Source organism: Malaya genurostris, chromosome 2 (assembly GCF_030247185.1).
Source record: "Malaya genurostris strain Urasoe2022 chromosome 2, Malgen_1.1, whole genome shotgun sequence".
Classification (NCBI taxonomy): domain Eukaryota; kingdom Metazoa; phylum Arthropoda; class Insecta; order Diptera; family Culicidae; genus Malaya; species Malaya genurostris.
Genome location: NC_080571.1, coordinates 117,700,161 through 117,716,800, shown reverse-complemented (window position 1 = coordinate 117,716,800; position 16,640 = coordinate 117,700,161). Strand labels below are relative to the sequence as shown.

The 16,640-nt window shown below is 37.0% G+C and overlaps 1 protein-coding gene across 1 annotated transcript in view; it reads right to left on the bottom strand.

Annotated features, from left to right (window-relative positions):
* Window positions 1–3,048: 3,048 nt before the first annotated feature.
* The window catches only part of LOC131430876 (pancreas transcription factor 1 subunit alpha), a 34,162-nt gene continuing 20,570 nt past the window's right edge, over window positions 3,049–16,640 (bottom strand). The window contains exons 2-3 of the mRNA XM_058596118.1: window positions 6,202–6,518; window positions 3,049–3,370 (exon numbers count right to left, since the gene is read on the bottom strand). Of these exons, the coding sequence (XP_058452101.1) occupies window positions 3,213–3,370; window positions 6,202–6,518 (475 nt within the window). The 3' untranslated portion in view covers window positions 3,049–3,212. The remainder of the gene's footprint in view (window positions 3,371–6,201; window positions 6,519–16,640) is intronic.

The following is a 16,640-nucleotide window of genomic DNA, read 5'->3' as shown; positions in this document are numbered from 1 at the left end:
AAAACAAAAATCTAGCGTGGCTCATGTAAAAGCAGCACCCAAATCGTCGTGGCATCCCACACTCATTGAACATAGCTCAAAATTGAGTGACACATCACTCAAATTCTTCAAAAGTGCACGTACTCTAAACTTGAGATACCACCTATCTACTCATTTTTGAGTTAAGGGACGAAATTGTCAAAACTTGAGTAATTTTTACTCAAAATAAGAAAAAAATATTCTGTTCAAAATTTGAGTAAGTTCAACTCAAAATTTAAGTTCCTTGCTCTCAAAATGAAGAAACTTTTCTTCGTTATTTTTATATATAAAATTATTCTTCTTTCTTTTGAATGCGCAAAATAGTGATTTAAAACCGTTTCCTTTTGGACGGTTTGGAGCCAAAATTGAATTATTTTGATATCCCTATGTTGAGCTTTTCACTAAGCTAGATTGAAACCACAAAACATCGATGATTGACGTTGATTCATGCTTTCAAAACCAGATCTAGAAACGGCAATGGAAAACGACGTATTCTTGCATTCTTTATTTCAATAAGAATATTCCGAGAATGAAAACGCACTGAACTGCAAAAAGTATTTTTTTCACTCAAATGTTTAAAAACTCAACGCTTACTCTAATATATGAATAAATTTTACTCAAATCCATACTCAAATTTTGACATATTGTTCCAGTTTATGAATTTGAGTAATCGCAACTCAAACCATGAGTTATGTTCAAAGAGCGTGCAGGTCGATCATGGTGAGATCTAAGACAAGACCTGACAACTGGGGGGGGCTGCTTTTGTTTCAAAATGGACCAGTTTCAGATTGGCTGATTTTGATGTTGCTACCCGCACATTGTGAAAAAAAAAAACTTTTGAAGGGTACGCGAGCAATGATGCCATGTATAAAGAAAATCAGAAAACAAGTTTATTACAATGAAAATGAAAATTTTCAGAGAATGTTTCACTTTTTTCCAATCTCATTTGTAATAAATGTTTATAGTGGCAGCACTGTGTACTTAAAATCAGCATCAAGCAAGTGAATAAATGTGTAACCAAAAAAGATTTGTTAAATTAGTGTAAACTCGAAAGTGTGTTTAGTTTTACGAGAAGAATCAACTGTTGTGTTCCACACTCTGGTAACACTAAGCATTTCTATCCAAACTTGACTTTTTCTGGTTTCAAAAAGATCCGGTAATATGTCAACAATGGATTCGATTTTGCGTACAACATGAGATATTTCGTGTTTTGTCATCAAAGCTAAATTAATTGTTTTTAAGCATTAATATATAATAATAAAATGCATTCACCAACACATTTTTCATGTTTATTTCAAATTAAAAACCGACTCTAAAAATTTAACTTTAATAAACAGTTTTTTCTTAGCATGAAGTTATTAAAAAAACTAAATATGACTACACTGTAGCCGATACGTTGGTATTTATTCCACAGGGCGAAAATGATGAGAAGGATGATTCGGAAGAACGAATAAGAAGCCAGTTGTCAGGTCTTGTCTTAGGGTGAGATCTGCAAGTGTTCGTTATGCTGATTGAGCAAATTTTACACACATTTCATATGTGAGTCTGTATATCTGTTATCTGTGATTTTACCGTCGTGTGAAGTCAGAATGTTCCAAATCATGCTTCGCAATGGCATAAGCGTTCATAAAGTTTTTATTCAAGAAATAAAATTTTGGATGAAGATCCAAGCTTTAACTGTATGAGTGTTCGTATCTCGTCTTTCTTGTTCTGAACGGAATTGGCGTGATTAAATGTGAAATGGGAATTGTATATTGAAAGTCGACTAATTATTTTTCACTTACCTCATCAAGGTTAATTTGTGCTAAAGCGCCATGTTATATCAGCGGTATTTAAGACGTAAAAGCTTAGCTCAAATCTCGGGTAATTTTTCATATGGGCGTATAAGCAAGTGACAGTTTCTCTTTAATCACTCTCTCTTTCGATTATTGTGATGTGATTAAAAAGATTTTCTTTGATATCACTATTCTGCTTGAAAGTCGAAAGTTTCGGATATCATTCCATGCAAAGAGTTGAGTGATTAACGTGGAAACCGCTTGGTAATTAATAGAAGATAAAGTAAACAAAAAGAAACTGTCACTTGCTTATACGCCCTTTTGAAAAATTAACCGAGAAATATTACATTTCTTCTACTGTGTCGTGTTTAGATGTTTTATTTGTCGTTTTGAACAAACATAAATGACAACGTGCTTACCGATTACAGACTGTGGTTACTTAGAGTTTTCGTTATAATAAATGAATGATCATAATAACTTTTAGATAATTGAACTACTCTGAAACATTCATTTCATTCACATCTATAGATAAAAAAAACTCCTATAAATAACCGTCTACTTCCTTCTTTTAAGCTGAGTAAAAAATCATAATCGCGGGTCATAATTCAACCCCAAATGAGCGCTGTATATCACTGCAAAGGATTATGCCGAAAACCGGAATGCTTCAGCACGAGGAAAAAATATCACCCCTCCAAACGCTTGACATAATCCGACGTTTTTAAATTAATTTTTGATGAAAGGAATTAAAAATGCCTCAATAATTGAGTGTGAAGATTAAAAACACTTTCCAGCTATTTTTCAGGTGTGCAATGATAACCGAACTATTTTGCTTGTGAAACTATCGTAACTATTCTAGTTTAGTTGATGTTTACTACATCAAATATTATAAACGAAATACTTAAAACACAATTATTTGAGTTTCAACACAATTACATTGCATTTTCCAACGATACATTTTATGCACAAAATTTTACCCTCACGGGCTGATTTTTTCGGCTAATGTTTATTCAGCTGATGTTCTTTTTTTCTCATCCCGATAACGAAGCAAAGGGGAACCTAAATCAATTCACCATCGCCACTCGTTCTACCTCTACAGCACCAGCATAAACTAAAGGAAGCTTTAAACTATAACTCACCAGTTTAGATACACTTCCTCATGAACCGTTTGTTAATATTAACTCATTTCCCGCACGTATATTTGACGAAGTGATTTTTCTCTAATTCTAAGTAATGATATTTTGTAGACAGCTAATTTTTTCGGTAAAAGAAATTTATTTACAATGCTTCAACGTTTAGTACTGAGATCTAATGAAACGACTAGAATTGTTTCAAACATTCATCATTTTCCATGAATAATGATTCATCGTTTGAACTGCTAAATCTATAAATAAATGAAATTCCAAAATGCCACTTGGAATCCTAAGCCAGTCCATTAGTGTATGCCGAAGGGCCAGCTGCGATGTTCCGTTGATTGCTGCGAGGATCTTCCGGGCGCCAGATCCGTGCGAAATAGCGTCCATCAGCACTACGATCACCTTTCCGATGCCACGAGAGGGAGTGAACTTGGCCGCTGCCACCTGCGGGGAAAAAACGAAAAGATAGAAAGCACACCCATCAGTATTTGTTCTGCTTCCTTCTTCCTGCATGCAATGCAATATGCTATCTATCCCTTCGATGCCTCTTGTGGACAGAGGGTACAAATTATGCTTGAACACTCATGTTCGCATCGAGTGTTTACAAATCCAATTTAAGTGATGTTCTAATACGGCGAGCATTAGCGAAAATTATTTACTCAGCCAGCAGCGGGAGAGCAACCGTCGTTTTTCCCACCGCACTGAATGACGACGAAACCGCCAGACCACCGCCGAACGATCCTCTTTTTTTCGAGCACTTTCCGCTCGAGAGGGGTTGAAAATCAGCGTTCACTCTCACGTATCTTATCATTCTAGGCATAGAAGGGGATGTGCAATATTAAACCTAATGAAATCTCATACCATTGAACAATGTCACTCATACTTGGTCTTGGTTCGTGGTTTATCTTGGAAGCTAGTTATCGTATGATAAAATTCAACATTTTTTCTTTAAGAAAACCACAGATCTTTTAAAAAAAATCACGGGTGCGGAAACTGAAAACTGTGCGCTTCAGAAGTTCAGTTCATGAATGGAAAGTGTGTTGTTATACACAGCAACAAAATTTTGAGATTTACAGATGACGCAAATCAATTCAAACTATTTAACAAATAACGTCTTTATAACTTTCACAAGAACGAATGAAATGAATCTGTTTCAAACATTTAAAACTTTTCATTTAAGCACGTAAAGTTACAGTTTTTTTCACTTATGTTTGAGTGAAAGAACCGTATAGTAAATCAACTGTAAAAAGGTGGGTCAGAGACATACCTGGATTGACGTGAATGTGAACAATTTTCACTTTTAAGTCACAAAAATGCATTCAAATCGATACACACAATACATCTGCATGAATGCAAAGCTGCCGAATTTTGGTTTGATTTACACTCGTTTGGTGCGAAGTTCGGTTCACCAAACTAATAATTTCACTTCCGATTTACCCATTTCAACAGTTGAATAATTCTTATAACTCTGTTGTTAACATTTATAGCCCTTAGAGTTGCTGGTTTGTAGAATAGAAAATATGCAAACTGACGATTTCCTAATACCAACGATTAAAATATCGCAATAATTCTTTGTTAAAAAGTGTGGAGACTCGAAAAGAATCGATTGTTCTCGTTGATATAATACACTTCAGCAAAATCTAATTTCGAATTATTTGTGGTTATGTTATTGAACTGAAAATTTTATCTTTATAATATTTCCAATGAAATATATAGAAGAATATGTCAGTATAAGAAGACGTAAATTTACATAATAACGTAATAGAGACATCGTATCTCACATTATCAGCTCGAAATGAATTCCGAATGGAAAAATTTTCATTCAGAAATCCATGTGGAATCCAAATAATGCGAACTCCAGTGTAATAACTTATTCAGAATGAATTTCGCCTCCAACTGGTAGGTTTGAAAATCTGTTACGTTAAATTTTTGTTAAATGCGAAAAAAATATGTGATTGAATATATAAATTTAAATCTTCAAGTTTTTTCCGACATATAGAACTGGTAAATGACCAGCTCTTCCTGCAATTCCAGCATGAACTGTAATGTATGTAAAAATAAAATTGTTTTTCCTCAGATGGGAATCAGAACATACTGCAAAATACTCTACAACGAGAAAATGTGACAATAAGAGCATCACTAGTTAAAGACAAATAATTCTGAACTAGCACAAACCAAACAAAAACATGATGATGAACTCGCTTTTTAGGGACGTGAGAGAAAGAAATTTAGACAGAAACTTCTCCCATGTTACCTTCTTCATCATCGTCAATAATTGAGTGTTAGTACATTCCATGGAACATGCGCATTTGAAATTCATGAATTTGGTCCAACCTCTTTCTTTTGGCTTGTGGGGAAAACTGACGAATGGCATGAGTGATTTCACCATTCACTTCGTACATCATAATGTGGAACTGGAAGGTATGTTTTCACTGTTGCTTGCACGAAGTAAATTATCAGTTTTTCATGTACTCCTACCGCGACAGTATCGATCGTGGCGTGAGAATAAAGGGATTGGTTTGCAGATGTTGGGGATTCAAATAAATACATTTTCTGAGCGATGGGGTTCGAATTTGTTATATTTTATTTCGGTGAAACAACGAATCACGCTATAGATAAGTAAAGATACTGAAATTTCGGAAACGTTTTTCAACTGGTTCGATTGATTTAAACCTTCAGAAGGATAATCTCAGAAAACATGAAATTTAAATGTTCGATAATACTTAATCAAGTTGAATTGATTTGGGGTAAAGCCTATCGATTTTGCAATCAATCGGCATAACAGTTCCGTTATGAAGATCGTAATACGTGATTATTTAGCAGCAAATAACGGCTACGACCGAGCTTCAGCAGTATTCATTTCACAAGTAACCAGTGCCGGAGAGCATTTGGCATGATTTGAACCATATTGTGGCAACCAGAAAACACGCTGTCATCCGTACTCAAAAGACTGCTGAGCGCAATGAAATTCGTAGGGAAAATGATGCACTACATTAGCTACGGTTTACGCTTAATTTAGCCATTCCATTCATCTGTAATTATTTCGTGATCCATATGGACTGAGTGAACCCTACAATTCAATACGAAAGCGATCAAACCGGCTGCATGCAACGGGATCGCACTCTGACGCACGTTCTACGCATAGGACTCGTGATAATTCGTTCGCCACGGTTCGCAATTCGATGCGCTTCATAGCCCATTCGTAAACAACGAAATCATAAAAATGACATATTCCCTCAGTTTTCACCATTTTCAACCGAGCAGTAGATACCTACCGCGAACAATAAACTTTTTCGGTGGTTCCTTAACGGGTGCTCGTTTCATTCCGTTGACACCCGGTTCGTTGCCGTTTTTGTCCTTCCGAAGCATTTCCCCCAGAAAGGAGATGTAGCTGATGGCCAGCTTCAGTGTGTCCACCTTACTCAGGCGCTTTTCGTACGGAAGGGTTGGGATGTGCGTACGGAGTCCTTCGAACGCTTCGTTGATACTCTGCATTCGTCGACGTTCGCGAAGGTTAGCCGCCTGACGCTGCTGTGCCTGCTGGGAAGCGCATTTGGGACGTCGATACTTCGACGATCGTGTGGCGTAGATCCTGCAATCGAAGAATGATAAATTTCCATCATTTATAATCAAAGCAAAAAGTGTGAGTAACGATACGATGAAATAAATAGATTTGAAAATTTCGTTTTTCCAGTACACCTGGATAAAAAACGAGAACCAAACCAACTAAATCGACAAACGATGCTTAAAAATATAAATAACTAGATGCTGTGTTTTCCATTTTCTATTCGGTTGGAATTATGAAAGTGAATAATATGCTTGTGTAGCTATCAAATAGATCATATTATTTATTGTTATTGTTAACCACAGTACAAAACCATAATCCAGAAAACAATCGTGTGTTAGGTCAGCGGTGCGTGGTAGCTGTGTATTGCTTTGTCTGGATGGACTGTTTTTATTCACAGCACCAATGGGAAATCTGCTGGTTAATGAAGATTTGTGGTTCTGAAATGCGTGTGTGTGTTTTGGGCTTGGATTCTAGAAATGAATTCTTAACTGACCTTCGAAACAGTATTCTGGACCTAAGTTCTGAATCTTGATTCTGGAAATGAATTTTGGACGTGGATTATGAACCTGAATTCTGCATCTAGAATCTGAACCTGGGTTCTGGGAATGAAATCTTGAACCTAGATTCTAAACCCAAATTCTGGAACTGGATTCTGAACCAGAGTACAAGTACTATTAGTGAACATAAAACTGACGAATCGAAACCACGGCATTTCGTCTATTCGTTCGTAAACGAGAATGGGACTTTCCGTTCGTACGAATGATGTTCGAATACACGTATCGTTTGAAGCTAAACTGACATACATTCTAGCGTTTCGCATATGGTTAATCATAAGAATTGGACTGATTCCAACAAGGTTTAGCATTTATTTGAAAAAGTTTACTGATATATGAATATTTTGTGGTAAACGAGTCGCGTTCGAATTCATTCGAGTGAAAACAAGAATGGCTTATTCGTATTCGTTCGAAAGTACCCGTTCGTTGTATGGTCGATATGGACGTAAACAAGAATGAAGGTGAATGATCATCTCGTCGGAATTTTTGTAGCAGTATAGTACTAATGTGAAACTGAATCTAGTTTAAATAGTTTACCCGAAAAAACCTCATGTAATAAATTTTTCAATAATATAATTGTTCCTTTTTTCAATTCCGTCATGTTTTGGCGCCCGAGGCGGTCGCCTCACTCGTCTTACCCTCACTACGGTACTGAGAGTAACTACAAGAAAAGTTTTCGAGTTTAGAAAACAAATATAACAAGGAGACACGACGTCTCTAAGAAGGAGAAAGTTGAATAATTATTGCACTGAAATTAAAAAACACGTAGAAGTTATATAAAAAGCATATAATATTTTTCCATGTAGCTTTTCATATAACTTCTATGTACGAATCACTTAGATTCATGAAAGATTAATCTGATCACATTCATTGGAACGATCACATATATGTTTTATGAATTTTATTCATAGAAACTGACTATAATCCCAAGAATTAAAAATAAAACAAAACACTAGGCCACTCTGACGTAAATACTAGTTGTCTATCCTATACAGCTTATGTCCAAAATCAATGCAAGTCGTCTCGTAATCCCAATTGGCATGGCCCTGAATCAAATAGGGCTTGAAGTCGTAGACGCTGAGATTTAGCTAAATATTTTTTCTTACATTTTTATCGGTTATACCTTCTAATATTGCAAAGGACGGATTCGGACAAATCTGAATTAGCCTACAAATCTGAATTTGATCATTCAAACCCACCATTTTAAAACTGTAAATAACACTACTGTTTTTTTCAAGTGTGAAAAGCACATACCATTTTTTTATTCAATAATATAATATTATTTTTAATGTACACTGCTTAAGCTCTAAGATGCCAAGGGTATTTTCTAATCTTAATTATCGTCTAACTTAAAACTAGAATAGTATCATCATGTAATGTAGTATCGGGGTCGCGGATTTTCGAGAATTCAGCTTTTAGCTGGCGATCGGTAGTGGCCGGTAAATTGAATATAGCATGAGAGTCTTCCTGATGGCGTTGGTAAATATCTATGTTGGCCGCATCCTTCGATCCGTGAGGGTCCGCGGGAAGCACCTCCAGGCTAGGAAGGCCCGGCGGGTGGCTTGCATGTTGGTCATCGACAGGAGCGGTCTTCAGTGGATATCATTTATTGGTCTGATAAAATAAAATCCATTGACATAAAATCGCATGTATATGTACTCATTAAATCATATTGATTAATAAATATTATTGGGAAATAAAATTAATGCTATGTGATTTGAACATGATTTTGATTGAACACGCATGACTTGAATGGGTTTGTTATCAAATCGAACTCATGTGTTTTTTTTTATAAATATTATGGGATTTTTGGTTTCAGTGTGTAAGATCAACAGGAAATTTTTATTACGTTTCTTACAGGTACTAACATGGCTACCTACACTCGTTTGTAGATTTTGTATAAGACTTTCCTACAATCAAAGTTAAAAATGTTCAAGATTCAACTAATTCAAATCTAGATTATGAGAATTTACTTTAAAATTATGACAGAAAATTACAGGGTTGTGTACAAGACATGGCCGATAATGATGGCATTAAAAATGCAATTTTAAAACTGTTTTTATTCACAACACCAATGGGAAATCTGCTGGTTAATGAAGATTTGTGGTTCTGAAATGCGTGTGTGTTCCGACTTATAGAATTCAAGCATTTTCTGAAAATTTTAATCTGCGGCTAAAATAACTTATATTTCATATTTTTCGCAATCCATGCAAAATTTGTTGCATAGTTCAGTGAGTAGTTAAAGCTTGCTTCATTTTGGAACAAACTTTTTCTCATATTGTGGCGCTCCTAGTGGACGGATTTGGAAGTTCTTCTCGCCCACGTGTCGGGAATTTTGTCAGCTTCACGTATGATTTTTGACGTTCCGCAAATCGACTGTACTTTGTAAACAATCAACATGTAAGACGGAAAAAGGGAAAAATTGTGCACCGTTATTTGGAAAATCCATTGTGGTCTGCATCTAGGCTAGCTAAATAGCTGAAATTGCCCAGAAATACCATATGGCGCGTTATCAAACGGTATAAGGAAACATTGACGACGATTCGGAAGCCTCAAGCTAATCGTCGGAGTGGAACTGTCGACCGGAAACTGCGTGGTAAGATTTTGAAAACGATTAACAGGAATCCTAATCTGTCGGACCGTGATTTGGCCAGAAAATTCGGTGCTGCCCATAGTACCGTGAGGAGAACGCGACTCCGGAAAGGAATCAAGTCGTATCGAGCTAGCAAACAGTCAAATCGAACCATAAAACAGAATAGTGTGGTCAAAATTCGTGCTCGGAAACTATATGACCAGGTGCTGACCAAGTTCGACGGGTGTCTTCTGAAGGACGATGAAACCTATGTCAAGGCTGACTTCGGAAAAATCACAGGTCAAAAATTTTACATGGTAACGGCTCGGGGGGATGTTCCAGGCAAATTTAAATTTGTTTTTGCCGACAAATTTGCAAGAAAATCTATGATTTGCCAGGGCATTTGCAGCTGTGGCAAAAAAAACGAAAGTTTTCGTTACAAATAAGACAATGACATCGGAGATATACCAAAAAGAGTGTCTCCAAAAACGAATTTTGCCGTTCATTCGATCCCACGACCATCCCGTAATGTTTGGCCAGATTTGGCAAGCTGTCATTACACCAAAGTCGTTCAAGAATGGTATGCAGAGAAAGGGGTCCAGTTTGTTCCGAAAAACCTTAACCCACCCAATTGCCCCCAGTTCCGCCCTATTGAGAAATACTGGGCAATCATGAAGAGGAGACTCGAGGCAAAGGGAAATGTTGTCAAAGACATCAATCAGATGACGACCTGGTGGAATAAGATAGCTAAAACGATGGACGAAGAAGGTGTGCGTCACCTAATGAGCCGTGTTGCAGGAAAAATTCGAGAGTTCCTTCGAAACTGTGACGAATAATTTTATCCGTATTTTTTCTTAAAAGTATGAAGAAAACGCTACATTTGTTAGATAAAAGATCTTCAATTCAATCATAAATAATTGAAATACAGGCAATTATCTTTGTTCCAATTCTATCTGAAGCAAGCTTTCTGTGCAACAATTTCGATGTAATATCACAAACGTGTTGGTGTCGTTCCAAGGGTTGTAATCTTACAGGAAAAGGTGTATAATTTCCTATCTGAATATTCGGCTTGATGGGTCTTTATCCACATATAGATCGATAATGTTTAAATGTTGTTAACCTGTTGAAATGAACACTATAAAACATTCACAACGACTTATTTTACTACGGACTTTTCCAAATTTGCCTTGTAGAAGAATGGGTAGAATTTAATTATGAATATCTCTTAATCTCTTAACCACACAACATAACTTTTTACCATGCTATCTAAAATACTTGTCACTTGTTTGACATTGCATTCTCGAGTTACCAGCTGGGTATGTATAAAATTTAAAAATTTACACGTTTCATTCATTCTATCCTGCCTTGTTGACTTTTAATACCAGTAAATTAATTATTTAAGAACTTTTTGAAATTTTCTCCCATTAGAATTATTGTACTTGGTACCGTGTGTACTTTTGTAAGTGAACAATTACTATCTTTTGCCTTGCTTGATAATTTGTGTGTTAAAGTAAGTGTTTCGTTAATTCGTCGTACTTTAGTATAGGTTAACCGTTGCAAGAAATGAAGCCGCGCACAGTTAACGATTATGAAAACTACTTTAGATATTCAAATGTGCGAAGAATCGTGTTAGTTTTATTCGTATTCACGTCATCCAGTTATGTCTCTGACATTACCAACAAATATTTAATACCCGGGTTAGGTGTAATTAAAGTAATTCAAAACAAGTTGAAGGAGCGTTAAGTAATCTCTACGCTATACTTTATGAGCAATGACGTAAAAACTTATACAGTAACTAGAGTAAAGTGTTTACGTAAGGTGATAAAAATATTTAGTTAGTTGGAAATGTGGAACTTCACTGATGGCAAAATTCTGATGATGACCATTGCACTTGAAGATGAAGAGGAAGAAAATAATCATCTGCTTAAAATATGGGTCCTAGAAGCTTGAACGAAACGTGAAACGGAAGGTAAATTTGCTACACTTTTCAAAGAGTTAGTTGCAAATCAAAATAAATTCCAGGAATACTCCAAAATGTCACAAAACTGCTTTGAATTAGTGTTAGGCAAAATAGAGGTTTTTCTAAAAAAAAGAATGCAAGAAATAATGTGTTTTTTGAATTCATAAACAACATTTAAAACTATTCTCTTAAAAAAACACTTATAGAAATCACACAGATGATGACTTTTGAGTCAAAGTACTCTAAAAAGAATAACTACAAGAAAAGTTTTCAAGTTTAGAAAACAAATAAAACAAGGAGACACGACGTCTTTAAGAAAAAGAAGGTAAATAATTATTGCACTGAAATTGAAAAAAAAAACACGTAGAAGTTATATAAAAAAGCATATCATATTTTTCTATGTAGCTTTTCATATAACTTTTGTATGCGAATCACTTAGATTCATGAAAGATGAATCTGATCACATTCATCGGAACGATCACATATATGTTTTATGAATTCTATTCATAAAAAAATAAAGCAAAATACTAGGCCACTCTGACGTAAATACTAGTTGTCTATCCTATACAGCTTATGTCCAAAATTAATGCAAGTCGTCTCGTAATCCCAATTGGCATGGCCCTGAATCAAATAGGGCTTAAAGTCGTTGACGCTATTCAGGAATTGTCAATTCCACAGTCTGCAATTGTCAAGAGATTTAGCTAAATATTTTTTCTTACATGTTTATCGGTTATACCTTCTAATATTACAAAGGACGGATTCGGACAAATCTGAATTAGCCTACAAATCTGAATTTGATCATTCAAACCCACCATTTTAAAACTGTAAATAACATTACTGTTTTTTTCAAGTGTGAAAAGCACATACCATTTTTTTATTCAATAATATAATATAATTTTTATGTACACTGCTTAAGCTCTAAGATGCCAAGGGTATTTTCTAATCTTAATTATCGTCTAACTTAAAACTAGAATAGTATCATCATGTAATGTAGTATCGGGGTCGCGGATTTTCGAGAATCCAGCTTTTAGCTGGCGATCGGTAGTGGCCGGTGAATTGAATATAGCATGAGAGTCTTCCAGATGGCGTTGGTAAACATATATGTTGGCCGCATCCTTCGATCCGTGAGGGGCCGCGGGAAGCACCCACAGGCTACGAAGGCCCGGCGGGTGGCTTGCATGTTGGTCATCGACAGGAGCGGTCTTCAGTGGATATCATTTATTGGTCTGATAAAATAAAATCCATTGACATAAAATCGTATGTATATGTATTCATTAAATCATATTGATTAATAAATATTATTGGGAAATAAAATTAATGTTATGTGATTTGAACATGATTTTGATTGAACACGCATGACTTGAATGGGTTTGTTATCAAATCGAACTCATGTGTTTTTTTTTATAAATATTATGGGATTTTTGGTTTCAGTGTGTAAGATCAACAGGAAATTTTTATTACGTTTCTTACAGGTACTAACATGGCTACCTACACTCGTTTGTAGATTTTGTATAAGACTTTCCTACAATCAAAGTTAAAAATGTTCAAGATTCAACTAATTCAAATCTAGATTATGAGAATTTACTTTAAAATTATGACAGAAAATTACAGGGTTGTGTACAAGACATGGCCGATAATGATGGCGTTAAAAATGCAATTTTAAAACTCTCTCACCGATAGATTTAAATTTGAAAAATAGGCGAATAATTGTTAAGGTATAGACGTTTATGTTTCACAGCGATTATCTTGGAAATTCACACAGCGATTATCGTGGCAATCGAAGACGATTCTGCCAAGGCCGATGTGAACATGAGCCTAAATCGAATACTGCGTACTAATCGATGTAATGTTTCTTGAGACAGACAGAGCTCACGAAAGAGAGCCTAGTCTAGAGACGTAGAGCGACATTGAGCTAGTTTTTAAATTTGATCTGCATCTAACAAGGAAAACAGATGGGAAACTCTTTAGGATATTTCCAGTTGAAAATCCTTTCGGTGAATTACCCTTTGGGGAAACGGCTTTCGGCAGAATGACTCACTCCCATTTTACATTACCCAAAACAACAGGTTGAACACCTGCATGCCCAAGGACATCCAAGATAGCAACAGAAACATTCCACGGTTCCGGGGAAGGCGTTTATTTTAACATTTCTAATTAAAAAACGAAATTTTCGTAGAATCTCGTGAAGCGAAGCTAATAAAGAATGCGGAAAGATGGTTGCGTGTTTGAGCAGGTAGGACTTAATTTCTCATACAGCGAATTTGGTTCCATAGCAGTTTAAACGACTCCATGGCCTGTAATGAATGTGCCCTCAGTTCACTGGATCTGACTTACCTTACCTAACAGCTATATGCCTGGGGTGTCTTTTGCTGTATCAAGCATACGTCTCCACACAACTCGGTCCATGGCTGCTCGTCGCCAGCCACTCAAGGCACGGATGCTTCTGAGATCACCCTCCACTTGATCGATCCGCCTTGCTCGTTGCGCTCCTCTTCTTCTTGTACCAGTCGGATTAGATTCAAGAACTATTTTCACTGGGCTGTCGTCCGACATTCTTATGACATGCCCAGCCCATCGTAGACGTCCGATTTTAGCTGTCCGTACGATAGGTGGTTCCCCTAGCAGCTGTTGCAATTCGTGATTCATACGCCGTCTCTACGTTCCGTCTTCCATCTGCACTCCGCCATAGATGGTCCTCAGTACCTTTCTTTCGAAAACACTGAAGGCGCGTTGGTCCTCTGCCAACATAGTCCAGGTCTCGTGGCCATAGAGAACAGCCGGTCTAATGAGCGTTTTGTAGATGGTCACCCTCGTGCGGTGGCGTGTCCACTCGTGTCGATCCTCGCTCTTCGAATCACACCATCCAGGGCAATATTGAACAAGATACATGAGAGTCCATTACCTTGACGTAGCCCTCTCCGAGATTCGAAGGGACTCGAGAGCGTCCCAGATACTCGGACGTAGCACATCACTCTATCCATCGTTGCTTTGACCAATCGCGTCAGTTTATCCGGGAAACCGTATTCGTGCATTATCTGCCATAGCTGTTCTCGATCGATTGTGTCGTATGCCGCTTTGAAGTCAATGAATAGGTGATGCGTGGCTACGTTGTATTCACGACACTTCTGGAGTACTTGTCTTATTGCGAATATGTGATCCGTAGTGGCGCGGGCTCCAGTAAATCCCGCTTGGTACGGCCCTATGAATTCCTTAGCTATTGGTGATAGACGACGGCAAAGGATTTGGGAGAGTACTTTGTAGGCGGCGTTCAGTAATGTGATTGCGCGGTAATTGCAACAGTCTAGCTTATCGCCCTTTTTGTAGACGGGACATACCAAGGTCCCTCCGGGATTGGTTACCCGATCTTTCCTATGGTTACTCGTACCCCAGCCGGCACCGCCGGGAGGTAGTAATAGGAGTTACTGGACAAGAGGCTAAGAACCACATTGGGGCCTGAATTGCGCATTGTCCAGTCGTTTACCAATCAAATTTCACTGGATCTGAACTACTTCTATTATTTTTTGGCCGTTTGTCTATCGAAAAGGAAAAAGCACCGGATGTCTACCCTGCTTCAGTTCAAGCTCCATCGAATTTGGGACGAAAAACCGATGCTGTGCAAGCTGCTTGAAATCGGTGAAAACAATTACAAATAAGACCTCAAATTTGTAAGCCATTAGAGCAAATTCAGCAGCTGCACGATTCATATGAGTGGTCTATAATATAAATAAAACTGAAACGAACGTATCCCCAGTAAGCCGTTTTAGTATTATTTTTTCAAACAGTTCTACTGTCAAATTTAAAACTGGTTCGGATTGCGAATGATCAGTGTCCCATCTCAGATCTCACCTTTCTCTCTAAAAATATCTTCTTAGTAACCTCCGAGTTTCATTTGCATATGTGCTTATAACGTACTTGAATTATTATGTATATGTGCTTGTAACATACTTCCGTACTTCCTCGTCACATTAGATATACAATACCTTTGGCTTCCAGGGCTATAAACACTTGCTACTTCCTCTTCATCAGAAAAATTTTTGACATCATTATGTCCACGTAATTGCTCAAGATTTCCATCTGATAATGATTACTTTTAACGAAAGGCTGTTTAACATCATAACTACAGGGTGATTTTTTAAGAGCTTGAGAACTTTTTTAAACAATAAAACGCATAAAATTTGCAAAATCTCATCGGTTCTTTATTTTAAACGTTAGATTGATACATGACATTTACTTTTTGAAGATAATTTCATTTAAATGTTGACCGCGGCTGCGTCTTAGGTGGTCCATTCGGAAAGTCAAATTTTGGGCAACTTTTTCGAGCATTTCGGCCGGAATAGCCCGAATTTCTTCGCAAATGTTGTCTTCCAAAGCTGGAATAGTTACTGGCTTATTTCTGTAGACTTTAGACTTGACGTAGCCCCACAAAAAATAGTCTAAAGGCGTCAAATCGCATGATCTTGGTGGCCAACTTACCGGTCCATTTCTTGAGATGAATTGTTCTCCGAAGTTTTCCCTCAAAATGGCCATAGAATCGCGAGCTGTGTGGCATGTAGCGCCATCTTGTTGAAACCACATGTCAACCAAGTTCAGTTCTTCCATTTTTGGCAACAAAAAGTTTGTTAGCATCGAACGATAGCGATCGCCATTCACTGTAACGTTGCGTCCAACAGCATCTTTGAAAAAATACGGTCCAATGATTCCACCAGCGTACAAACCACACCAAACAGTGCATTTTTCGGGATGCATGGGCAGTTCTTGAACGGCTTCTGGTTGCTCTTCACTCCAAATGCGGCAATTTTGCTTATTTACGTAGCCATTCAACCAGAAATGAGCCTCATCGCTGAACAAAATTTGTCGATAAAAAAGCGGATTTTCTGCCAACTTTTCTAGGGCCCATTCACTGATTTGCAAGCGTTGCTCGTTAGTAAGTCTATTCATGATGAAATGTCAGAGCATACTGAGCAAATAATAATGCATGAAAATCATAACCTCAAAAAATCTGAGCAAATACTAATGCATGAAAATCCTAACCTCAAAAAAATCACCTTTTACATTCGTAA